The sequence below is a fragment of the Catharus ustulatus genome, chromosome 25, assembly GCF_009819885.2.
Source record: "Catharus ustulatus isolate bCatUst1 chromosome 25, bCatUst1.pri.v2, whole genome shotgun sequence".
Lineage (NCBI taxonomy): Eukaryota > Metazoa > Chordata > Aves > Passeriformes > Turdidae > Catharus > Catharus ustulatus.
This window is the reverse complement of record NC_046245.1, coordinates 3,724,782-3,748,653: the sequence shown is the minus strand read 5'-3', so window position 1 is coordinate 3,748,653 and position 23,872 is coordinate 3,724,782. Positions and strand designations below refer to the sequence as shown.

The following is a 23,872-nucleotide window of genomic DNA, read 5'->3' as shown; positions in this document are numbered from 1 at the left end:
TTCTCCCTGGCAGGGGCTTCGCCTTCCCAAAGTCTCAGGATGGTTTTTGGGGAGATTTCCCCACGGATGGAGCCATTCTCTGGTGTTGCCATGGAAATTGAGCAGGTTCATCCTCTTCTCCATGGCCTCCGGGACTGTCTGCATGCAGAGACAGATGGGGACAGGCTGATTTTGGGTAGTTTTTCTTGCAAGAGAGTGAAGGTAATTGCAATTATCCTGTCTTGCAAGGAAAATTCTCATGTGGGGTTGGGAACAGTGACCAAGGGCCAGGTGCTGCAGTGCTGGGCTCGGTCCCTCCTGGGAGATCTGGGTCAGGGGGCTGTTGTGCCTCAGGTGGAAACAGCAGAGGATGTTTTCCATGCTCAAGGTGTCCCTGCAGCTGAGACATCCATTGTCACCCCTGGGCTGTCCTGTGCAGGTGCTGGGGAGCCCCTCCAGCATCCCCCACTGCCTCCCACCAAGGCCTCAGCTCCACCTGGGACTGAGCTGCTGCCAGCCTGGGGTGCAACCCCTGGGGAGACCCCAAACACCCAGACCCTGAACAGGGCTCAGGTCCTGCTCATCCCCTGAGCTCCTTCTCCCTGCTGCTGCTGCTGTTGGTCCTCCCAAACCAGGGACAGCCCCCCCAGCCACGGCTGACCCCGCTCTCATCCGCAGGCTCCGGGGCACAGTGGGGCTCTTTGGAGGGTTTTTCCCCCTCTAACAGGCTTAGTTCCTCCCTTTGTGCCTGGCTGCTGGGCGGGAAGGCAGGAGCGCTGCCGGGCTGAGCTCTGCTCCTCTCTCCTCCCCGGGCAGGTTTGGAGCCGGCGCTGAGCGGAGGGATGGGCAGTGCCAGCCCCGGGCTGACCGCTCTGCCCCCCGGCCGCCTCTCCTGGCCGGACCCCGCGCTGCTGCCACCCCCGCGGGACCCCGACCCCCGCAGCTGGGGCTGTCCGGAGAGCCCCAGCCCTCCCAGCACCCCCGAGCAGCCCCTGCCAGCCTTCTGCCTGCACTACTTCGACATGCTCTACCCGGAGGACACGGCCTGGGCCACCAAGGGCGCCGGGGAAGCGTCGCACAGCAGCGGCCAGGGCGGGCGGGAGGAGGCGCGGAAGGAGCCGGAGCAATGTCCCATCATCGACAGCCAGGGCCTGGGGCTGGGGCCCGAGGGGGACCTGCAGGACAGCCTGCACCTGGAGGAGCACTCGCTGGAGCAGGTGCAGAGCATGGTGGTGGGCGAGGTGCTGAAGGACATCGAGACAGCCTGCAAGCTCCTCAACATCGCCGCAGGTCGGTGCCCCCAGAGCTCTCGTGGTGCGGACAGGGAGGGATGTGCCGGCGTGGGAGCCAAAGCCACGCTGCATTTGAGGGGCTGCAGCTGCATTTGAGGGGCTGTGGCTGCATGTGGGGGTCTGGGGGAGCGTCGTTGTTCCCCCACAGGAGGAGGGGATGGTTCCTGGGGGGCTGCAGCCGTGTGTGAGGGTCTGGATGAGCCTGACTGTTCCCTATGCAAGGAGATGGTTTCTGGGGGGCTGCAGCTGGGTGTGAGGGTCTGACTGTTCCCTGATCAAGGAGATGGTTCCTGGGGGGCTGCAGCTGTGTGTGAGGGTCTGGATGAACCTGACTGTTCCCTGTGCAAGGAGATGGTTCCTGGGGGGCTGCAGCTGTGTGTGAGGGTCTGGGGGAGCGTGGCTGCTCCCCCAAGGGAGGAGGGGACGGCTCCTGGCCGCACTCACCCCCCTCCGCCCCCAGACCCCACGGACTGGAGCCCCGGCAATGTGCAGAAGTGGATCCTGTGGACGGAGCACCAGTACCGGCTGCCGCAGATCGGGAAGTCCTTCCAGGAGCTGTCGGGGAAGGACCTGTGTGCCATGTCCGAGGAGCAGTTCTGCCAGCGCTCGCCCGCCTGCGGCGACATCCTGCATGCCCACCTCGACATCTGGAAGTCTGGTGGGTGCCGGGGACCGGGAAGGAGCTGGGGAGGGTGGGCGATGCGGTGCGGCAGGAGATGCCCCCCTGATGCCCCACTCCTCTCTTCCAGCCGCCTGGATGAAGGAGAAGGCTGCCCCTGGAGATATGAGATACTACGGTGAGTTCTGTGTGGGCTCAGCTCTGCTGCTGTGGGATCTGTGCGGTTACAGTCCCTCTGTCCCAGAGCAGCCCCACAGCTCTCTGCAAAATCCTGCCGAGGGGAAAGGGCTCGAACCCCTCCCCGGCCCTATCCCACACCCCCTGCACCTCTGCGGGCTGCTCAAGGGCAGGACTGAGCTGTCCTCCCTGCTCCAAAACAGGGAGCAGAAAGCAAATTTTGCAGACCCAGTGCCGAGCCCTGGGGACCCTCTGGCATCGGGGTTCCCATGAGGACTCTGCAGCTCCCTGGTGTGGGGCACAGCAGAGAGGTCTGTCCCTTCCCTCCTCTCACCCGTCCCTTCCCGTGGCAGGAGGTGACACCAGCTTGGCCGACAGCGAGGTGGACTCGTCGTGCGCCGGCCAACCCATCCACCTGTGGCAGTTCCTCAAGGAGCTGCTGCTGAAACCGCACAACTACGGGCGCTTCATCCGCTGGCTCAACAAGGACAAAGGTGGGCAGGGATGCTCCAGAGACCCCCGGGCGGGCGCTGGGGGGGCTGAGGTGGGGCAGGAGATGCTGTAACCCTCCGTGCCCCGCTCCCCTGCCAGGCATCTTCAAGATCGAGGACTCGGCACAGGTGGCCCGGCTGTGGGGCATCCGCAAGAACCGCCCTGCCATGAACTACGACAAGCTGAGCCGCTCCATCCGGCAGTACTACAAGAAAGGAATCATCCGCAAGCCCGACATCTCCCAGCGCCTCGTCTACCAGTTCGTCCACCCGGTCTGAGGGCGGCGGGACCGGCTGAGCGCCGGGAGGGACGGGGGAATTTCGCTGCCTCCCTCTGCCCCAGCCACAGAGACCCTCTGCCAGCAGCAAGGACCTTGGCTGAGGGATGAGGCTTTCCCTGCCAGGACCTGCTGGCAACGGACAAAGGGACACCTCCAGCAGGCCCTGGTGCAGGGCAAGGACCATGCAGAACACTCGTGTACAGTGGGATGGGTGGGCACGGTGGCTGGGCTTGTGGCCCTTCCTCTCCTCCCTCCCACGCTCTGGCTGCAGGTGGCTTCACCCCAGCCATTGTTCAGGGAGGAAAAAGCCTGGGGTGTGACTGAGACAATGGTACCCACAGGGACAGGGACACCCTCAGGGACAGGGACACCCTCAGGGACATCCACTGCTCCTCATGGTGGGGTCCTGTCCCAATCCCTGTGGGAGCAGCCTGGCACCAACCCAGGGTGCTGCCTGCCATGGGAGCTGTGCCACTGGGGACCTTGGCACCTCACTGGGACAGGTGCATCCCCTCCTTTGCTTTACACTCCAGGACACGCTCAGCTTCTCCCCTTCACAGAGATTTGGGGCTGCAAATGGGAGTTCTGCAAAGGGGGCAGCTGTAAATGTGGGTGTGGGGCTGTGCACAGTGGGGACCCCCCAAGCTGGGTCCCCCATCCTTGTGCATGGAGCCACCAAAATCCTCCTTGGACCCCAGGTTCTGTGCTCTGGCACAAAACTCTTCCCTAGATTGAGATTTTACTTGGACTGCCTGATCCTGGAGTTTGGGGAAATGGAGGTGGCAGCTTTGCCATTTCCCTCTGGACAATAAATCCAGACTGTGATCCGCCGAGGCTGGGCTGGGGCAGAGAGCTGGGAATTGCTTCACCTGCTCATTGCACCACAGTCAGAGTTACCTGGCAATGTTGATCTTTTATATTATAGGGTTTTTTATTTGTTTATTTGCTTTTCGGTTTTGGCTGGTGATGAGTCGTGGTTGAGGTGCAAATGCCGAGGGGTGGCCCCGGCTTCCAGGGATGTTCTGTGGGAGCTTAAAAGGAAAAACACCTGGTTCTTGGTCTCCTGGTTTGTTTTTTTTTTTCTTTAAAAAATCTACTGGTGCCAGCTACTGCCTTTCCCTTCTGTTCTTGCTCCATGCTGCTCCCAGAGCAGCAGATCCGGACAGCCCTGCTCACATCCTGGCGGGAGGGATGCAGGGCAGGGAGGGATGCAGGACAGGGAGGAGCAGGGCAGGGAGGAAAGCTGCCTTGACCTTTGGAAAAGGGAGTGGGAAAACGAAAAAATGGGGGGAAAGAAAACAAAAAAGCAAAGTGTGTTTTGTGATTTGCTGTGTGTGCCCTGTGCAGCCGGTGTGGGGGTCAGTGAGGATGGGCTGGTGGTGCCCCAGATCTCGTGTCCCACTCACAGGTCCTCTGGCAGGGTGGAGGAGGGCAGGAGGTGACATCAACTCGCTGTGCCAGGGCTTTCACAGGCTCAGGAGAGCGCTGGGTCAGGGCTTGGGATGGCCCCAAAACTGCATCCTCTCGAGCCCCTCCGTGGGGTTTGTGTGGCACAGGAGTCCCCAGAGGCAGTGGCTGTTCCCTTGGCCCCCAGCCCCCAGCAATGCATCCGAGCCCCCATCCTGCTGCACCCCTAAACCTTGGGGTGGGGGTGCTCTGGGGGTCCATAACCACCCCAGCCACCCCCCAGGGGTGAGACAGACGCACAGCAAAGGAGACCCCAGAGCCAAGGACGCTGACAGAGCTCGGTTATTTTCTCTTGCTGCTTTTTGTTGTTGTATCCACGGAAATACAATCACGAGAGATATATATATTATATATATACTTCTTAAATTACACAATCAATGTACAAAAACCAGGGTGCATTGCTGAGACAGGTGGTTGGTTGGGTCTTTTCTGACTTTGTGTTTTTTTTTCCAGTACCTGGCAGGGGCTGGATGGCTCCTGCCCACCGTGCCCAGCACACGGTGCTTCCCCTGCATCCATAAGAACACTGGATCCCTGGGGCCAAAAAATTCACGAACCAACGGAGGGGGCAGGATAGGAGCAGGAGGAGCGTGCGGGAAGCCGATGGCTTTGATGCTGCTAAGGGTGATGGTATGGAAAGAAATGAGAGATGATCCGTAGGGAAGAGCTCGGGATGGCAAACACACCCGAGGCAGGGGCTGGGGGTGGCCGTGCTGGGTGGCAGCAGCCGCGGGAGCTGCGGGGCCGGGGGCAGAGCCCAGGGGAGGTGGGGGAGAGCTCCGTGGGGACAAGCAAAGGGCAAAGCCCTGCGGCCATTCCCCTGCCTTGTTTTCGGCCGTCTTTGCCAGGCAGCTGCTCTGCCTGGGCTGGGTATCCTGAGCCCTCCTCCCCCGGCTGCAGCTCCTGCCAGCACCCTGCAAGGCTGGCCATGCTCATCCCCCGTCCCTGCTCTGCTCCAGCCTCTCTTCAGTGCGCCCAGCAGTGCCCAAGGCAGGAGCATGAAGGTGCTTCCAGCAGCCCTGGGCCCTGCTGGGTCCTGCTCCGGATTTTGGGGCCATCTCACCTGGATCTGGTGTGCATTGGATACCTGCCCACCGCAGGGCGATGCTGCTCCCTGCAGCACAGACCGGGCATCGGCTCGGGAGCCTCCGCCCGCTCCAGGCGAGCTGACAGCCCAGCCGGGAGGAGGAGGAAGCTGAGGAGATGCCAGCAAGCTCCATGGCGGGGCTGGTCCCACCTCACCTGGGCATCTCAAGGGTGGCCGTGGGGCTGAAGGGGGCATTCACCCCCTCCCTCGGGGCGGGAGGATGAACTGGGGAGAACATGGAAACACCAAAAAAAAAAAAAACCAACGGAGTCAGACTCCAATCCCTCTTGGTTTTCTGGGATGAATTTGGTTGGTCCCAGGAGCTTCGGCGCCACGCGTTTCGGAACAGTTCCAGCCAATCAGAAGGCGGCTCATGATTTCAGTATCTTTAAAAACCAACCAATCAGAAGCTCTCACTGGTTGGGCTTTAAGATCTTGAGGTATCGGCTTTTCGCTCAGAAAAAAAAAAGAAAAATTCAACTAACGTAGACGAACGGACAACGTCATCTTCCGCTTCACGTTATCTTAGAAGAAAGCGACTATGCAAAATACTCTTCGGAGACAACTCTTAAAAAAATAAAAGCTTGGTCGGAAAATATGTCTGAATCTCTAAGGGTGAGGAGTGAAGGACCAGACGGCAGAATGGCTGGTTGGCTGGTGGAGAGATGGAGACAACGGAGGGTGGATTTATCTGCTGACGGTGACGAGGAGCACACCACAAGACTTAGATTGCCTCCACGTAGTTGGCGGGGTACAGCCCCAGCTGCCCGTTGTCCAAGCGCCCTTTGCACCACCCCTGCTCGTCTTCCTCACCGAGTTTGGTTAGTTCATCACCTGGAGAGGAAGGTGGAAGGGAAGAGCTCATTGCAGGTGCTGGAAATTCTCCCACCCCTTTTTTCTCCGTGGGATGGAGCTGCCGGGGGTTTGCAGGACTCATCCTGGGCACACCAGTTTGTAGGATAGAAAGGCAAGGGGTGACCCATGAACCCTCAGGTGCCATGTCCCACCACCACTGCTCCTGTCCCTTCTTCATTTGGGCTCAGCTTCTGCCTTCCCCTTTCTGACCACTCAACATTTTGTTGGGCTGAGCCAACTCAGAATTTCACAGGGATTTCACACCCACATCTCCAGCAGACGAGCCCCATCCTACCTGGCACTGGCAAGGCACCATACCTGCTTTGAAGCTGAGCTCATCCTGCTCCTGCCCGTCGTAGTCGTACAGAGCCCGCACCCTCACGCCCTTCCCCGCCGACTCCTCGTCGAAGGGGTTGGCTCCACCGTTGGCCTCGCTGGTGTTGAAGGAGTTGCTGCCCTCGTCATCGGACCACTCGGCACTGTAGGTCTGCCCGCGGTCATGGCTGCTCACGCTGGGAGGGGGAGGACAGGGAGGGGTGGCTGTCACCGAGGACATCCCGCACCCTCAGATGCTCGCACAGACAAAGGCCGTGCCTCTCATGGCACCTGCCCTTCATGCCGGCCCTCACCTCCCGCGCTCGCCCGCCTGAGCCCCCGTGTCGCCCGCGCTACTGGCGTTGGTCAGGGCCACCCCCTCGCCCTTCTTCTGCTTCTCCTTCCGCGTTATCGTGTGCGTCAGGTCCGGGTTCCACTCCTGCAAGCACAGAGTGACCAACCCCTGAGTGCCCGGCTGCCCTGCAGGGCTGCCAGCACCCAGCCGGGGCGCCCAGCCTCACCTCAAACTGGGGCCAGTTCATGGGCATCCCGGGGCCGCTGGTGCTGCGGAACCACCGCAGGTCCTCCTGTGCGTCCGACACGCGGATGGTCTGCTCCAGCTCCCGGTACACGTTGGCGTAGCTGCGGGGACAGACGGGGTTGGGGGGCTGCGGGTCGGGGGGACCCCAGGGACAGTGTGGGACAGTGTGGGACAGGGACATGCCCAGGCTGTCACCTGGGGCCAGGCTGTGTGTCCTCCAAGGCTCCAGGGGGCGCCAAGCTCCTGCGCAGCCTCCTGCCACTCTGGTACCTCTTAGTGGCCATGGTGTTGGCCAGAATTCACTGTGCCTACCTGCTGCTCTCGGCCAGGTTCAGGTGCCTCTTGATGTCCAGGAGCATTTCCTTGAGGAAGTTGAGCCTCTTCTCCTCGAACTGCTGGCACTGCTCAAACACCTGCTCCATGCTCTCTATGTACTGCGGGGTGCACTTGTTCAGCTCATCCAGTACCTTCTCATACTTCTCCTGAGTCTGCAAAAACACAGGAAGGACCCTGGTTGCACCTCCAGTGCTTCAGAAGCTGTTTCTGGGTGCTGGGAGGTTTGGTTTGGGGGTCACCACAGCTGGAGAGCCCAAACTGAGCCAGGAGCCAGGATACCCCTTAAGTGGGGTAAATCCCTGCCCAGCTCACACTCCCCTGAGCACTGCCTGCAAGTCCTCATCCTTCTCCAGGAGCACAGGGATGGGAAAATGGGAACTGATGGTGGAGAAAGGGATGTGGTGGCCACCTCCACTGGTTTCCCTTGCTCTATGCCCCATGTGTCCAGCACAGAGCAGTGCCTCGCACCTTTTGCACGTCTTGCTTGCACTTTTCCACTTTGTCCTGGAGCTTCTTCTGCTGCTCAGGAGTGTTAGACTGATCTGCCTTGCTGTTGGCTTCGCGGGTCATGGCCAGCTTCTCCTCCTTGCATGCCAGGTGATAGGCTTTCTTGGCTGTCTCCAGCTGTGGGGAGGACAGGGAAGTGACATCAGAGTAGTGGTTACAGCCTCGTGCCAACCCCTCTGCCTGTGAGCAGGTGCCACGTGTGTCTCCCAGCCTGGACTGGGCACACAGAGCTGGACCTGGGGCCACAGGGATACCCCAGGACATTCTGTGCTTCTCTCACCTCCTTGAGCTTCTTGGCCCAGGGCTTCTGGGCTTTCCGGAAGCCATCCTCAGCCTCCTTGGCCTCCTTGAAGCCCCCCATGATCTGCTTGTGGTAGGCATCTTTCTGCCAGTTCTTGACCTTCTCGAAGTCGTCGTTCAGGAGGCTGTTCTTCACCTCCTGGTGCAGCTCGCTCACCTTGTCTGCCTCCGTCATGATCGCGACCCACGCCTTCTCCAGGCTGCCATACTGGGGACCTGGGGGCCGAGGGACAGCTGGGGGTCACCCACTGCCCTTACCCCCTCCACTTCTGCCAGGTGAAGCTGTGATGGCACACAGGACCCCAGGGGAAACCCTCCCCCCAGGAAGCCACGGTACCTTTCTCGATGAGCTGCCTCCACCTCTTGGACCAGTCGGTGAGCTGCTGGGCGTAGGACTTCTCGATCTTGGCCCGCTCGTGCACGCAGTTCATGAGGTCATTGCAGAGCCGGTGTCCATCATCGATCCTCTTCACCGTGCGCTTGTAGTTCCCCACCTGGGATGGGCACGGGGACAGGCAGGTGTGGGGGCTGTGACCATCCTGCCTGGCTCAGCCCCAGCTGGCCTGGCGTGGTTACAGGGGAAGCACCCAGCAAGTTGGGGGTGCAGGGGTGGAGCTTTGGGCTGGGGCTGCTCAAGCCCAGCTCCCTCCAACCTCTCTGTCACTCAGGAAAAGCCAAGAGTGAGACCTTGGGCAGAGCCAGCTCAGACACAGAGCCACCACAGCAGGGATGCACTCAGGAAGAGAGGGAGGGCAGGGGACACCCCGGGGTGCAGTGACATGGTGGTGAGGTCTGTGGGAGGACACGATGGCCAGGACTCACCTCCCAGAAGCTGTCGGTTGTTTCCTCGGCGGCTGACGCCGACTCGTCGTAGGAACCCGACATGGCTCCCGGCGCTGCCTCGGGCGTCAGAGCAGGCGCTGGGGGTTTCCTGGGCAAACACCAGCCTCATGCACTGAGGGGACAGGAGAGGGGAGTCATGGGGGCTGCAGGGGACCCCCATTCCTCCTGCCAACAGCTCTGTGGGATGGGCATCCAGGTACAGGGGACAGGCATGGGGACAGTGCCCACTCCAGCTCTGGACCCACAGATTCCTGCAGTGCCCACCGCCCGCTTGGTGCCATCCAAACACCCTCGGAGCCAGCAGTGCTGGGAGGGAATCGTGAGGAGCAGCACAGTGGGTGCTCACAGGGCTGGGCCTGGCTCAGCACTGGGAGCTGCTGGGTGAGGGGCCATGGCAGGGTCAGAGGATGCGCCGCCCAAGAAATTCTCGTCCTGATATTCCACGCTAATCCCTCCTGATCTTCAGAAAAACGGCATCCCCGGAGCATCACATGGCCCCGCTGCGAGGCTTAACCCTTTGCCGCTTTGCTGAGAGCTGGGAGGGGGCTGGTGGCTGGGGACAGAGTGGTGGCCGTTTCCTAGACACTCTCCTCATCATCCCCATCCTGACCTGGATTTGGACAGTGTTTCCACAGGAAAGCTCTGGAGCTATCCTGCATAGCATCTGCCACCGAGATGGGTGGCACGAGCAGCTCAAATTTCCTCCTGCTCTGTCCCCAAAAGGGCTGTGGGAGAGGGATGTGGCCGTGAACCTCACACACCATCCCTTCCTTGGAGAGGTGGAATGGGCAGAGGGAGGTCTGGATGTCTGTGCTGGGGACACAGGGTCCTGTGGAAACACTGGTGAGTGTCCACGCTCTCCAGCTGTGCACACAGCTGGCCCTGGGGTGTCCCCAGGCCGGGGCAGGGCATGGCCCCAGGAGGATGGGGACCTCAAACAGTTACTGGAGCACAGCGCAGGGCTCGCTGTGCTGGAACTAACAGGGCCTGGCAGGGATTTAGTGATATAACCAGGGAGGCACCAATCCCCTCCACCCTCCCCAGACGGTTAAAAATAAACGCATGACTGTCCCTCACTCAGCCGCCGAGACGCAGATGGATGGGGGACAGCAGCGTCCCCCCGCAGCTGGCAGCACGCAGCCCCCGCGCCTGCCTGGCACCCACAGCACAGCCACCACTCCTACTGGCACCCATGGCACAGTCACTGTCCCTACCTGGCGTCCACAGCACCATCACCACTCCTCCTGGCACCCACGGCACTGCCACCGTCCCTGCCTGCCGCCCACAGCACAACCACTGTCCCTGCCTGCCACCCACAGCATGGCCACTGCCTGGCACCCATGGCACAGTCACTGTCCCTGCCTGGCACCCACAGCACCACCACCACTCCTCCTGGCACCCACAGCACTGCCACTGTCTCTACCTGGCACCCACGGCACCACCACCACTCCTCCTGGCACCCATGGCACTGCCACTGTCCCTGCCTGGCACTCACTGTGCCTGGCATTCATGGCACCGCCACTGCCACAGCCTGCCACCTGTGGCATCATTACCACCACTGCCACTGTCACTGCCTGGCACCCACAGCACAGCTCCTGTCCCTACCTGGCACTCCCAGCACCAACACTGCTCCTGCCTGGCACCCACAGCACTGTCTCCACCACTGCCTGGCAGCCCTGGTACCAACATCATTCCTGTCTGGCACCCACAGCAGCACCACTGTCACTGCCTGGCACCCACAGCACAGCCACTGTCACTGCCTGGCACCCACAGCACAGCCTCTGTGCCTGCCTGGCACTCACAGCACCACCACTGTCACTGCCTGGCACCCACAGCATGGCCACTGTCCTCAGCACCTACAGTGCCACCACTGCTCCTGCCTGGCACCACAGCACTGCCCTCCCCACCCCAGCACCCACAGGCTGCCCCGGTGCACCTGCAATGGTGACAGAGCCCCTGGTGGCACAGCCCCGGGGGACCCTGCAGTGCTGAGTGCATCGTCCCCCTGAAAGCCGCGGGCACAGTGCAGTGCCCAGTCTCGTGCCCCTGGGTTTTGCTGCAGACACTGCGCTGGCATGGCAAGGGCACCCTCAGGGTGACATCCCCAGCATGCCAGGGGACTGTAGGGAGGGAGCCCACCCACGGCTGGCTGTACCCCAGGACCCACGGGCACAGTGCCAGCCCCAGCTGCCTCCAGCGAGCCGCTCCTGTGATGGGGCACTGCGGACGTGGCTGCTGCAGCTCCCTCTCCAAGCCCTACCTGGTCCGAGCCGCAGCCCGGGGGTTATTTTTGGCTCTGCATCACTTCCCAGCTAACGCTGCCTCCTCGTTGCCACTCTCCTGCCATGCACCCCACGCGCGACCATCCTCGCACACTGTGCACGTGTGTGTGTCCCCATCGTGCCAGGCCGCCTCAGCCGCCTGTGCCACACGTGCCAGCCCCTGCCAGCCCCCTGCCAGCCCCTGCCAGCCCCCGGCCCTGCTGGCACAGCCCATCACCTCGCATCAGGGCGGCTGGCGGTGATGCCTGGCGCCTGCAGAGCGTGGAGAGCTGCCAGCCCCAGCCTCACGCTGCTGCTTGGGTACCCTCGGCCTGGGGGGCTCCGCTTTGGCCCCTCACTTCCACAGAGCTGCCAGGGAGAAGCCACAGAGCATTTGGCATCAAGCGATGGTGGAGTCTGTCCCAGCTCCTGCTCCACGTGCCCTTGGGCTGTTCCTGCAGAAGGGGCCCCCTGCGCGTCTCTCCTGTCAGCCTGCTCGGCGCTGAGCTCTGACACGACTCTCCTCACCCTCCAGGCAGCTCCTGCTGCCGTGCTGCTGCAGGGGGGGTCTCTGCCCTCTGTGGGGGCCAGGCTGTGGCCGTGGCCCTGCGCAGGCAGGAGGCTGCTGCAATGCAGAGGCTGGTGCTGCTGACACCGCGGGCAGGGCATGGGCAGCTGCCTGCACCCCCATGGCAGAGCCCTGGCTGGCAGAGCCCTGTCCCCAGCAAGGTGGGACAATCCAGTCCTGCTGTCCCCTGTCCCCAGGTTGCTCTCTGCAGGTGTGTTTGCAGGTGTGCTGTCCCAGACACAGCATCTGTCCTGCAGCCAAGAGGCAGGGATGGGGATGTCACACTCCTGCTTCTGGGCACAGTGGCTGAGCCTGGTGGGGACCAGGGGCAGGAGTGGCTGCAGAGACTGGTGCAGGTTCCTGCAAAGACCCCCTGGCTAAGGCAGGATGGTGGCAGATGGCTAAGGCAGGATGGTGGCAGATGCACTGCAAGGAGAGGAGCAGAGCACAGAGCGAGATGGTGTCCCCATACCTGTCCCCAGGCAGGAGGTGCTCACCAGGTGTGAGCCCCGTTGCTGGGAGGGCAGTGGGTGAGTGAGCATTGCTGAGAGCATCCAGGGCAGGGGGAAGCCACACTGGGAGCTGCACTGGTCTGTAGGAATCCAAGCAAGTGGGCTGGGCCTCGGGCTGTTGGCCATGAAAAAGGTCATTTGCTCTCCCTTAGCACAGGACTGATTGAGGGTCCATTTCAGGGTGCAGAGCCAATGCCACCATGATGCACCACTGTGACCACATGACAACCACTCGTGGCAAACACAAAAGGATTCAGCTGAGGAAGTCCAGAGGAGCCTGGCAGCAGCGACTCCCACCACGTTCTGGGGCTGCCATGCTGCATCCAGCACGGGTACCAGGGCCCATGTGCTGCTCCCACTGCAGCCACACACACACAGGGCTTGAGGTGGCCACACATGGGGGTTGAGGTGGCCACACATGGGGGTTGAAGTGGCCACACATGGGGGGTGAAGTGGCCAAGGCACAGCAGCAGGTCCCAGGGAAAACCCATGACACTGACGTGTGTCACAAGAGGCTTTGCAGCTGTGCCTGGTTTGCTGCTCAACCCTGACCCAGAGGAGCTGCTGTGGGATTCCCACCCCAGGGCTGGTCTGTGTGTCCCATGGGGCTGGGGAGGGTCAGAGCTCAGGGAGCCAGGGAGCATGGAGGGGTTTGGCTGTGGTGTGGCCCCCTCCAGAACCCCCATGTGAGGAAATGGTTAAGTGGATGCTGCTGATTCACACTGACAGCTCCACACCAGCAGCACCCAGGACTCAGGGCTGAGCCTCAGCACCCATCCTGCCCTCTCATCATCAAACCAAACCAAATTCCAGGCAGGTGGTGAGCCTGGGCCCTCCCAGGGTATTGTCTCCACAGGAGCAGGCTCATGTAGGGTCCCTCCTGCATTCCCTGGCAAAACCCCGTTGGCTGTAACACGAGCAGGGCTGGAGCCCTTGGGCAAAGAGCCAAATCCAGAACGGTGGGTGATTCTCCGTGGGATTTCAGCCAGAGCAGCACCCTGGGGCTGCCTGGGACCTGGTGTTCCAGCAGGGCATGAGGTGGCTGCAAGGGCAGCAGGACCCTGGAGGGTGCATGTAGGTAATGGTGGGAAACTTCTGGGAGCCACTTTTCCAACAAATCCTGTCTGGAATGTGCCTGTGGAAGCCCCCTTGTTTCCATCAGGGTCATCTGCATTGATGGGGGAATCTGAGGCCTGGGGACCTGCTGGATCTGTGGGGTCAGGGCTTGTGGGCTCCCCCAAAGCAGAAAGGAGGTTCAGTGGTCCAGGAGCAGTACCAGGAGCCTCGTGTCCTGTGCACAGCCGGGAGGCCAGCGGGGGCCAGGTGCTGCCAGGTTGCAGTAGCCAGGGGAGATGCATTTGCTCCAAGCCCTGGCAGTGATCTGCTTCACAGCTCATGTGGGCTCTGCAGAAACCTTCCCCTTCCCCCTGTGCTCTCCAAACCCCCCTGCTCAGGACACCCATTAATGTTCTAGGGATTTTGGGAGCCTTGTGCAAAAATTTCTGGAAGCTCGCTTGGCATTTGCAGATAACGCAAGTGTCTCTCCAGGGGAGCCTGCAGCCCAGCTCAGGGACAGCGGATGTGCCAGGAATGCGGATGGGGAATGTGGATGGGGATCCCGGGAGGGGCAGCAGCAGCAGGACTGCCAACCCCCTGCATGTGCTCAGGCCTGGGGAAGGGAGAGGGGGCTCAGCCTCAGCTGAGGGTTCCACTGGCTGCCCAGCTCTGCAGCTCTGTCTCATCCTGCCGCCTCGGCTCGCCGCGGTAAACAAGGCTGCTCGGACACCGAGCAGGGATTTCTGCGGTCCCGGGAGCCGGGTTTAGGCAGAAATCCAAAGATGAGGTTTGCAATTAAACCCAGAAGTGGGGATGGTGGAGGATACGGCGGTGCCATCCCCCCTCTTCCGCATCAGGGAGGGGGAAGCGGAGCGTCACGCGCTGCCACGGGGGTCCCGTCCCCTGAGCCTTGGTGGGATGCACCCGGAGCTGGTGGTGACAGACGGCAAATGGGGCTGCCGGGAGCAGGAGAGGTGGAGGGACAGTGGGATCTCAGCTGAGAGGGAGCCAGAGGGAACAGGAAAGTGGGGAGATGGGGGTGCAGCAAGGGAGAAGCAGGGGTGACACTGCTGGAAGGAGGGGGTCCAGTGATGGGGTAAGGCGTTTATTTGAGCAGAGGGACAGCCATGACAGGGATAGCACAAGTTCCCACCATTAATTGCAGATGGGGAAACTGAGGCACAAGCCCGGGAGTGCGGCAGCATTGCAGAAGGGGCGTCCCTTTCCCCAGCACCCCACTGGACACACGGAGGGGGTGAAGGTCACAGACCCCCCCAACCTCCCTGGCTTGCAGAAGGGATCAGGGGACATTGTGTCCTGCTGGGGGGTGCAAAGCCATGCCTTACTGCCCGTCCTCGCACAGCATCCCCCCTGCCGTGCCCCCATCCCCGCAAGGAACCCGGGCATCCCTCACCCCATCCCGGCAAGGGACCCCGGCATCCCGCACCCATCCCCGCAAGGGACCGTGCGACCCGCACCTCCTCGCCGCAGAGGACCCGGCTGACCCGCGGGGGCCGCGCTCACCTGCCGGGGGCCGGGGGGGCCGGGGGGGGCCGGGGGCCCGAGGCCGGGGCCGGGGCTCCGCTCGCTCCGCTCCGCTCGCTCCGCTCCCGCCGGGCAGCGGCGGCGCGCACGGCCGCGGGCACGCGCCTGCCCGAGCCGCCCGTTGCCATGGCAACCGGGATGGAGCCGCTGCTGCGAAAATCATCGGGGGGGGGGGAGGGGGGGAATGGACCCCCCCCATCCCCGCGTCCTCGCCCACCCCGAGGTTCCGCACTGCCGCCCGCCCCAGCGGGACCCGCCGGCCCCAGAGCCTTGCCCAGGGCACCCACCGGGGCCGGGCTGCCCCCGGGGGGATGTGGGTGCCGGGGTCGGGCCCCGGGCTCTGTTGGGGCCTAATCAGACTCGTTCCCCAGGGCAGGGGGGCTCTTTGGGGAGCTCTTTCCTGCCCCTGCTGCCCCGGGGGTCGCTGTCCCTCCCGCACGGGACGGGACAGAGCCGCGCACTCCCTCCCTGCTGCCCCAGCCTCTCTGTCACCCCGCGGTTGCAGGGGGGTTTTGGGGCTGAGCCACAGCTTTTGCAAGGAACAAACACCCCAAAACGCCTTCGGAGAGGCAGCCGGTGCCGCCTCCTTGCCAAATGTGCCAGCTGGGAACAGGCTGGCAAGAGAATCAGGAACAGCCTTTTATCCCCGGCAGGGCTGGGGAAGGGGCTGAGGGGGATGCACCCCCAAGGTTTCTCAGAGAGGAGCAGAGCAGCTCCCCCTCACTGCCATCTGCCCATCTGCCTCCTCCCAAGCCCCGGGGCTCATGCCCGGGGTCACGGGGGCTTGTTACGGGATGGGAGTCCCGGGGGCAGAGGGGGCTGGAAGCCGTCGGGAAGCAGGCAGGATGCGGGTGGGGGTGATGACAGGCTCCCCGACACTGCGCCTGCATCCCCCCGCTCGCGGGGGATGTCAGGGAAATTAAAAGCCAGCAGGAGACGAGAGCGTCCAGGCGAGTAACCGAAGCCGCTGCAGAAGCCGCAGTAATGAGGCTGCCGGGGCCGCCGCCGCCGGGATCGGGTTGCCCAGAGAATGCGACCCGGTCCCGGGGGGCTCTGCCGGCCTCCGAGGCCGGCTCAGCTTTCCCCTAACAAGCGCCTTCGACTGCCTAATGAAGCTCGGTGGGGCTCTGCAGCCCGCCTGCCTTCCGGCCCCTTCCAGCTCCCTGCCACCCGAGCCAGCCCACCTCATGGCCAGACAGAATGGCCCCCGGAAGGTTTCACGCCCGACAGCAACTGGGGTGAGACCCCGGTGATTTAATCCCGAACAGGAGTGGGATGGATGGTGGTTCCTTCAGGAGAGGGGGATCTTTGCCTGTTGGTATTTCAGGGTGAGGAACTGGAGGGTGCTGAATAAGTAGTCATGGTTCTTTCAAGCAGTGAGTTGGCAGCTCTCAGCACAGGGTCACTGCAGGCACTGCTGGGATGTCCCAGCTGCCATCTGTCCCGACAGCAGAGGGGAAAATGTCCTTGGCATTAAACATTAGATGACAAACAATCTTCAGGAGACCTCAATGACTTGGGGGGGTTCCCCAGCACAAAGAGCCATTGCCACCAGCTTTGTGATCTGTGCAGGTGGCACCAGGTCAGGTTTCCTTCCCTGCAGCTTGGGCTGTTCCATCAAGGGAGCAGGTGGGAGCTCTGCCTCCTCTGTTCCTTCACCAAAAACTCGGTCACGACAAACTTTTCCCCGGCTCTCACCATCCCACCGTTTACTGTTTTCAGTGGTAAGTCACTTCTCCTCCTGTAAATGAGCTTCCTTGTGGGAAGCAGCAGACGGTATTGGCAGGAAATAAGCCCTGATTTATCGGGCCACTTGCCGCTCTGGAATTACAGCTCCATGAGCACGAACGGAGAAGTACCATGATCCCGGTGGCTGGAATGAAGAGGTGCCACCAGGGATCAGCCGCCTGCCCATCACCCAGGCAGGAGTGCCAGCGTTCGCACGAACGAGGGGGTTCCGAGCACAGCCAGCTCCCGTCTGCCTCCCAGCAAGGAATGGAAAACGTGTTCCCTAAATCCCGGCAGAGCCCCGAGTTACGGGAGCTGTTTCTGGGAGAGCCCGTGGGCAATCCAGGGAATACTGGCAGGGATGGGGACAGAGGGCATTCCAGGCCCCCCGAGCCCATTCCTGCCCTGCAGTGCCTGTTCCCAGGGCAGAGCGCAGCGGAGCTGGGGCCGGATGGGGCCAGTGCCCCACGCTCGCCCCATGCCCGGGCTGCGTCGCCGCTGCGGATGTGCCGCCGGTCCCAGGAGCCCTCCGGGGAGCTGGGAGAATGCAAGCGCTACTTTGCATCTCTAATTAGCCGCGGAGGATAATTGGCGGCTCTGCGGCAGACAGGCAGCCATTGTGGAGGGCCCCGCGCGGGGCAGGTGCTCCCAGAAACCCAAATCCCACCGAAACAATCCCCTTCTTGTCTGCCTGTGACCGGCCGGGGCATCCTCCGAGCCTTTCCGGGGAAGGGGCTGGGGCCGGGACATAAAGGCTCCATTTTTCCTGGGAAGCAGCGTGGAGCTGGCTGCAAGCAGCTGCTTGAGGAGCCCATACATTTCCCCCACGGCCACCACAGTGGTGCTGGGGCTCGCTGCCTCCGGCCCCGCCTGCTGTGCCACACCGGGGACAGCCGGACACTGGTCTGGCTATCCCTGCAAGCTCCCTGCTGGATGCGGCCTCTCCTCCTCCAGGAGCTCAGCAGGTCCGGAGTTTGCCTTCAAGGTGTTGCACAAACGCCGGCCAGGTTGGCAGCCCTGGGACAAAGTCTGTCCCTGGGCAGAGCTGTGCCAGCTGCTGTGCTGGAGGAGTCTGGCTCCAAAAAGCCCGTGCCATCCCACAGCTGGGGACAGGGCATTCCCAGCGAGGGGGATCCCGCCTAGAGCCGAGCCCAGGCTTTGGGCTCAGGACGTGGCCCTGGTTGGTGCTGACGCGCTTTGCTGATGTCCCTTCTCGCCCTGCCCTGTGCACGTCACCGTCGGTCCCTGCCAGTGCCTGGGCTCCCTTCCCTCAATCCTTTCACGGTTAAATCCCGCTCCCGTCCTGCCGCAGCCCCTCCGGCGGCCGCACTCCCTGGGAGAGGAGAGAGGGGAGGGAGAAGAGGGAAAGAAAGCGGCCAGGGTGGCACAGATCAGTGCAGACCACCGCTGCCTGGTGAATTCCCCTATTTTCTCTGCTCTCCTACAAAGGGAACACAAAACCCCAGGAGGTGGGAAGGACTCTCAGAGCTCCAGCGGAGGTTTCGGGGTCAGGCGCGCTGGGAGCCGCAGTGCCTGATCTCTGCCGTGCTGAGGCCACTGCCTCGACTTTTGGCTTAGGGATGGGGTTTGCCCGGGGAAGGCGACGCGGGGGTTGAGGGATGCGGGAGCAGCCGGGGAGGCTGCCGGGAAAGCTTTAATCCGTTTAGCAAAGCACTTGCTTTGCCATTTCCGAGGCAGGAGGTGCGGGAGCTGTAAGGAGGAGATGCAGCAGAGGCAGGGACAGCGACAGTGTCCATGGGCAGCATGTCCGGGACAGCAGGGACAGCTCCTGCTCCGCGGGACGAGCCGGGGATGCCGCAATTGTCGCAGCATCTTGGGGGTCACCCCCTGGGTGCTTTGCCCCAGCTCCGTCCATGCAGCCCCCGAAAGGAAGAAAGGAGGGGATGACACGGTAGCAAAGCCCCAGGACGGCACCGGGCAGCTCCAGGAATGCGGCGCATCCCTCGCTCCCTCCCGTTCCCCACCCGGCACGGTCCGGCACGAGTTGGAAATCACTTAACACGGGTCGGGCGCGCAACCGGTTCAAACACCGGAGGCGACAGCGCTGTCACAGCACCCCGATCCCCGGCATCCCCCGTGCCCCCCGGGCTCAGCCCTCCGCCCCCCGCCGTACCTCGGGGCCGCGGGGACAGCGGCGGAGCCTCTCCCGGGGCCGGCGCTGCGCATCGCGGGCAGGTCGCGGCAGATGGGGCGGAGGGAGGGGGTAAAGATCAGCTCGGAGATTAGGGCGGCATTTTTAGCCGACCAATCCCCGGCCCGGCGCGGCGGCTCCTCGGCCGCGCAAGGTGACAACGCGAGCGCGGACAGGATGGCGATAAGCCCCGGGGGCGGCGGGGGTCCCCGCGCCTCCCCCTGCCCCTCTTGCTGTCCCCACCCGGCGCTGCTCGGGGGTGCCATGTGCCAAAACCCCGCGTGTTTAGGGGGACAGTGCCCCCTTCCCCGCTGTCCCCGCTGCTGTCGCTCCCGAGGGGTTCAAACCCCGAGCCCCGGGCTGGGGAGGGGCGCACGGCTCCAGTCCTACCCCCCGAACGAGAGCCCCCAGACGGGGGTCGCGGGAATCCCGGCTCCCGGGGGGGATTTTGGGGAGCAGAGCACTGCGGTGCCTCCGGGACCCTCGAGCCTTTAGCCCGGGGTGGGACCCGCGGCTCTCCTGCACCCCGGGCAGGGCTTTACAGCCCCGTTCCCAAGGACACCGGGCACGGCGGGGAGCTGCGGGTGACACGGCTGGGGACGTGTGGGGATGTCACGGCTGGCGTGGCACGGGGGGCGCGAGGGTCGCTGCTGACCCCATCAGGCAGCGCGGCGGGCTGCCCGTTCCCAGGCGAGGGGGCCTGCGCTCCGCTCAGGCAGCGCCGTGGCCACCCGCGCCGCCGGGGGCCTTTCGCACGGCGGAAGCGGCGGTCCCGCGCACGCGCAGCCCTTTCCGGTCGGGCCCCGCCGCTGCTGCCACGGTGAGGCCGCGCTCGGGCCATCGGCCCCGCATCGCCGCCATCCCGCGGTCTGGAGCCTCCCGCGGGGCATCTCCGCGATCGGAGTGTCAGGCCCGGCTGTGCGGGGAGGGAGGGGTTGGGAGCGCCAGGCCGCGGGGTGATACCGGAGGTCCAGCTCTGGCACCGGGGGCCTTCCGCCCCAGCGCTGCCGCGGGGGTGGCCCGTGATCCGCGGGGCTTCAGTCATGCCCGAGCACGGAGAGCCCCGCGCTCCCCGGGCCTGGCGGGTCCAGGAGCGCCGCCCGTAGCCGAGTTCCTGAACCGGGGCGCTGCCGGGGCCGGCTTCTGCTGCCAGGGAGGAGAGAGGCTCCCGCGGCTCCCGGTTCCCGGGTTCAGTTTGAGTTAATGGCGTTCGAGGCGGGTCGGGACAGGTTCCCCCTGAGCCGCGGCTGTGCCCCATCTGTGCCTGTGTCCCGCTGGTGGTGCGCCGGATGATTTAAGGCGCAAAAGCTGGGCCTGCTCGATTTTCCATCCCGGGAAGCCGCGAGAAGGAGCGGCCTGATGGGAAGAGCGTCCCGCGCAGCTCGGGGGGCACTGGGGTCACCCAACAGGGTTTGCTGGCCCTGGTGCAGATGTTGGTACCCAGATATCACCGAACCCTGTTTCCTGTGCTCTCTGCAGATGTTGATGCCCAAGAAGAACCGAATCGCCATCTATGAGCTCCTGTTCAAGGAGGGGGTGATGGTGGCCAAGAAGGACGTGCACATGCCCAAACACCCCGAGCTCGTGGACAAGAACGTGCCCAACCTGCACGTCATGAAAGCCATGCAGGTGTGGGGGCTTGGGGAGTGTTGGTTCCTTGGTTGTGCTGCATTGTCCATGTGAATTATTCCTATTCCCACATCCCCATTCCCCACTGCCCTACTGAACCCCGGGGGCTGTGAGGAGCTGGGAGTAACTGGGAGCTCTCCCCGCAGTCCCTCAAGTCCCGAGGGTACGTGAAGGAGCAGTTTGCCTGGAGACACTTCTACTGGTACCTGACCAACGAGGGCATCCAGTACCTGCGGGATTATCTCCACCTGCCCCCCGAGATCGTCCCGGCCACGCTGCGCCGGAGCCGCCCTGAGACCGGCAGACCCCGGCCCAAAGGTCAGCTGGGGTGGGCACAGGGGTGCTGGGCAGCCAAGGGTGGGCATGGGCATGCTGGGCAGTCAGGACAGTGCCACATCTGTAGGGATTTGGTATAAAATTGTGAACAGAGCAAAGGAATGCGTTTGGGGGTTGTGGGTTTTGTACCTGGCAGTGGACTGGTGTCCCCTGAGAAGGGTGGGGAGAGCTGGGACCCACAGGGACATGCTGTGAGTGGGGATTGGGACTGGGATTGCTGGGAGCACACCTGCTGACATTGGGGTGTGGTGGAGGTACTGTCCAGGGCTGGCTGAGCCCCACCTGGGCATCACCTGTGGCCAGGTTGGGTGTCCCACTCTGCCTTCCCCACAGACACTGAACTTGCTGCTAGAACAGGGCTCGTGGTTAAAGGTTAACAGCAAACTTGTGGTGGAGGAACAGCAGAGCCCACAAAAGTGCTGAGGGGCTTGGAGCATCTCTGAGTGAAGAGAGGCTGGGGGAGCTGGGCCTGGTTAGTCTGGAGGAGAGGAGACAAATACCCACAGATATCCCCAGGATGTCCTGTCCAGTGACAGGACAAGGAGCAATGGCCAGAAACTAAAATACAGCAAGTTTCACCTCTGCACGAGGAATATTTTACATGTGGGTGGCAGAGCACTGGAGCAGCTGCCCAGGGAGAGTCTCCCTCTCTGGACACATTCCAAACCCACCTGGACATGTTCTTGTGTCACCTGCTCTGAGTGACCCTGCTTTGAGAAGGGCTGAACTGGCTAATCTCCAGATCAACCCCCAGCTGCTCTGTGATTCTGTGTGTTGGACTTGCAGCTCTGATTTTTCCCTTGATTTTCACACCCCCGAGTGGAGGGGGTGCAGCCAGATGTGCTCTGGCTCTGAAGGCTCACATGGGTTGTGCTTTTTTGCTTCTGAGCCAAACAAAATGGGAGCATCACCTGCTTCAAAGGAAGGAATTGCAGAGAAACTGGAAATACTCTGCTTTCTTTGATCTCTGAATTGCTTAGATGTTCCAAGATTTGTTCTTTACGTGCTGAGTTTATCCAGTGAGCTAAAGGAGCTGCATTGCTGCTGGGAGGGAGGGAGAGGTGGCAGCTTCTGGCTGGGGTTTGTGCAGGAGGAGCCATGTGAGTGTCACAGCCTTGTCCTGGTGCTGGAACCCTCCTCAGCCCCATCTGGGCAGGGATATTTGGAAGGGCTGCACTTGGTGCTCTTTTTTTTTGCTATGGATGACCTGCCTGAGGCAGCAGCAGCCTGGGAGCCACAGAGGTGATGTAGTAAAAGAATTATTATTATTATGGGTTTTGTATGGCCAAACCAGTGCCTGGGGACGTGCAGGAGGACACTGGGATGTGCCAGGCACAGCTGCCCCCTCAGTGGGTCCTGCCTGGGTGGGCAGACCCCAGCCTGGGCTCCAGGGACACATCCCAGTCCCTGAGATGTGGTGGTCCCATCACGGCTGGGTGTTCCTGCAGGAATTTTGTCTGCTGTTGATCTGAGATTGCACAGATAATCTGCTTCTAGTGTCATGAACGTGTTCTGTGGGGGGATTTGGGGGCTGACAGTGTGGCTGTTCCAGGTTGGGGTCAAAGTTCTGTCCTGCAGTTTGTCACTCAGCTGTGCACAGGCTTGTAGGACACGGCAGATTCCCAGTATTTGTGGGATTTTTACCAGTAATAATGTTCAGCACTAGTTTGATGACCAGAAGACTGTTGAGATGATGCTGTAACCCCACTTGTCACGTTATTTAACTTCCACCTTGCCACAAGCTGGAATTCACCCTTAAAGTGAAGGTTTCCCTAAATCACTGTTGTCCTTAGGTTTATTCTCCCTGAGCTGCCCCAGGTGCAGCACTGCTGGCACGCCTGATGCTGTTCTGCACCTTGGGGTGCAGGAAGGGGCTGTTTGTGCCCTGGCTGAGCAGTGTTTGAGGCTCTGCTCTGTGTTGCAGGTCTGGAGGGCGAGCGCCCTGCGCGGCTCACACGGGGTGAGGCTGACCGGGACACGTACCGCCGCAGCGCCGTGCCACGTGAGTGGGCCCCCCTGCCCTCCTGGGGACAACTGTCTCACCTCTAGGGCTCCTCTGAAGGAGAAAAGGGGACTCTTGGCATAGCCTGGAGTCTGTTTGTGCAGGTGGATGGGAGGTTTGCTGGAGTTCAGTCTGGCTGAGCTGTGGGATTTTCTCTGGGGTTGGTTCAGTAACTCTCAAACATACTCAGTTAAAGCTGTTTCACTTCTGTAGTTCTGTGGGATGGTTAAAGCTTTGCTCCTAGGCAGGAGCACTGTGCTGGGCAAAGGGTCCTCTGGGCACTGACTGCTCCTCTCTCTGCAGCTGGTGCTGACAAGAAGGCTGAGGCTGGTGCTGGAGCAGCCACGGAATTCCAGTTTGTGAGTATTTGCATTTGAACTTTGCTTCCTCTGTTGAAAGTATTGATGGGAGAAGCTGGAAGGTCCTGTCTGTGGGACTCTGAGGGTGTCAGAGAGGCTGGAAACTGTCACCCTTCACACACAGCTTGCTCATTATGGGGAAGGGATGTGGTGGGACAGCGCCAGTGACAGCTCTGAGAGCAAGCTGAGTTCTTTGGAGATCCATGTCTTTTTGCTTCAAAAATAAAAGTATTTTAGGTGTGATCACAGAGCTGGCTGGAACAGGTTGATGTTGGCACTCACCTGGCTGACCTGTGCCATCAAAGCTTTGATGATGTTTGTTCTTGCTGTCATTGCTTGACACAATGATTTCTGACACTTCTTTTTGCTGTTGCAGAGAGGTGGATTCGGTCGTGGACGTGGTCAGCCCCCGCAGTAGAACTTCATGCTCATGTTTTGTGTATAATAAAAAAGGTGAAAATGCCACTGGGGTCATGCCTGTGTCTCTCTGAAGTGCACAAACAGAGCTCACGAAGCACAGCATGACTCATATCTTTGGCAGCTGGAACAGCAGTTTGGGAGTGACTAAATACAGGTTCTAGTGAAGGAACTCTCCAAGTTTAGGGGCTGTGGAGGTGAGTCCTGGAGGAATGTG

The 23,872-nt window shown here is 61.9% G+C and overlaps 3 protein-coding genes across 6 annotated transcripts; 2 read left to right on the top strand and 1 right to left on the bottom strand.

Annotated features, from left to right (window-relative positions):
* Positions 1–821: 821 nt before the first annotated feature.
* Positions 822–4,047, top strand: SPDEF (SAM pointed domain containing ETS transcription factor). The gene is made up of 5 exons (XM_033079976.1): positions 822–1,269; positions 1,732–1,929; positions 2,021–2,068; positions 2,421–2,561; positions 2,659–4,047. Exons 1-5 carry the CDS (start codon positions 822–824, stop codon positions 2,835–2,837), a joined length of 1,014 nt encoding a protein of 337 aa, XP_032935867.1. The 3' UTR covers positions 2,838–4,047.
* Positions 4,048–4,570: 523 nt separating this feature from the next.
* On the bottom strand, positions 4,571–19,027 carry PACSIN1 (protein kinase C and casein kinase substrate in neurons 1). Its single transcript, XM_033079975.2, has 10 exons — positions 18,895–19,027; positions 9,070–9,202; positions 8,585–8,741; positions 8,228–8,463; positions 7,909–8,064; positions 7,417–7,592; positions 7,085–7,205; positions 6,878–7,002; positions 6,567–6,760; positions 4,571–6,227 (listed from the first exon to the last, which is right to left on the bottom strand). The coding sequence occupies exons 2-10, from the start codon at positions 9,130–9,132 to the stop codon at positions 6,118–6,120; spliced, it is 1,338 nt and encodes a 445-aa protein (XP_032935866.1). The 5' UTR covers positions 9,133–9,202; positions 18,895–19,027; the 3' UTR covers positions 4,571–6,117.
* On the top strand, positions 13,481–23,703 carry RPS10 (ribosomal protein S10). 4 transcript variants are annotated; one of them, XM_033079979.2, is made up of 6 exons: positions 13,481–13,505; positions 20,392–20,541; positions 20,688–20,859; positions 22,802–22,879; positions 23,183–23,238; positions 23,615–23,703. In XM_033079979.2, exons 2-6 carry the CDS (start codon positions 20,392–20,394, stop codon positions 23,654–23,656), a joined length of 498 nt encoding a protein of 165 aa, XP_032935870.1. In that variant the 5' UTR covers positions 13,481–13,505; the 3' UTR covers positions 23,657–23,703. The 4 variants fall into 4 exon arrangements, with proteins under 4 accessions (XP_032935870.1, XP_042635913.1, XP_042635912.1 ...); XM_042779979.1 differs by lacking the exon at positions 13,481–13,505 and adding an exon at positions 18,151–18,174; XM_042779978.1 differs by lacking the exon at positions 13,481–13,505 and adding an exon at positions 18,206–18,229.
* The last annotated feature ends 169 nt before the right edge of the window (positions 23,704–23,872 follow it).

Bases quoted from the DNA above. Each gene is read 5' to 3' on its own strand.
- SPDEF (XM_033079976.1), top strand. From the start codon at position 822: ATGGGCAGTGCCAGCCCCGGGCTGACCGCTCTGCCCCCCGGCCGCCTC. The intron at 2,069-2,420 runs GTGAGTTCTGTG...TTCCCGTGGCAG, and splicing joins TGGAGATATGAGATACTACG to GAGGTGACACCAGCTTGGCC. The intron at 2,562-2,658 runs GTGGGCAGGGAT...CTCCCCTGCCAG, and splicing joins CTGGCTCAACAAGGACAAAG to GCATCTTCAAGATCGAGGAC.
- RPS10 (XM_033079979.2), top strand. From the start codon at position 20,392: ATGTTGATGCCCAAGAAGAACCGAATCGCCATCTATGAGCTCCTGTTC. The intron at 20,542-20,687 runs GTGTGGGGGCTT...CTCTCCCCGCAG, and splicing joins ACGTCATGAAAGCCATGCAG to TCCCTCAAGTCCCGAGGGTA. The intron at 23,239-23,614 runs GTGAGTATTTGC...TTGCTGTTGCAG, and splicing joins CAGCCACGGAATTCCAGTTT to AGAGGTGGATTCGGTCGTGG.
- PACSIN1 (XM_033079975.2), bottom strand. From the start codon at position 9,132: ATGTCGGGTTCCTACGACGAGTCGGCGTCAGCCGCCGAGGAAACAACC. The intron at 7,206-7,416 runs GTAGGCACAGTG...CTGTCCCCGCAG, and splicing joins AACCTGGCCGAGAGCAGCAG to CTACGCCAACGTGTACCGGG. The intron at 6,228-6,566 runs GTATGGTGCCTT...CTTCCTCTCCAG, and splicing joins TGAGCTCAGCTTCAAAGCAG to GTGATGAACTAACCAAACTC.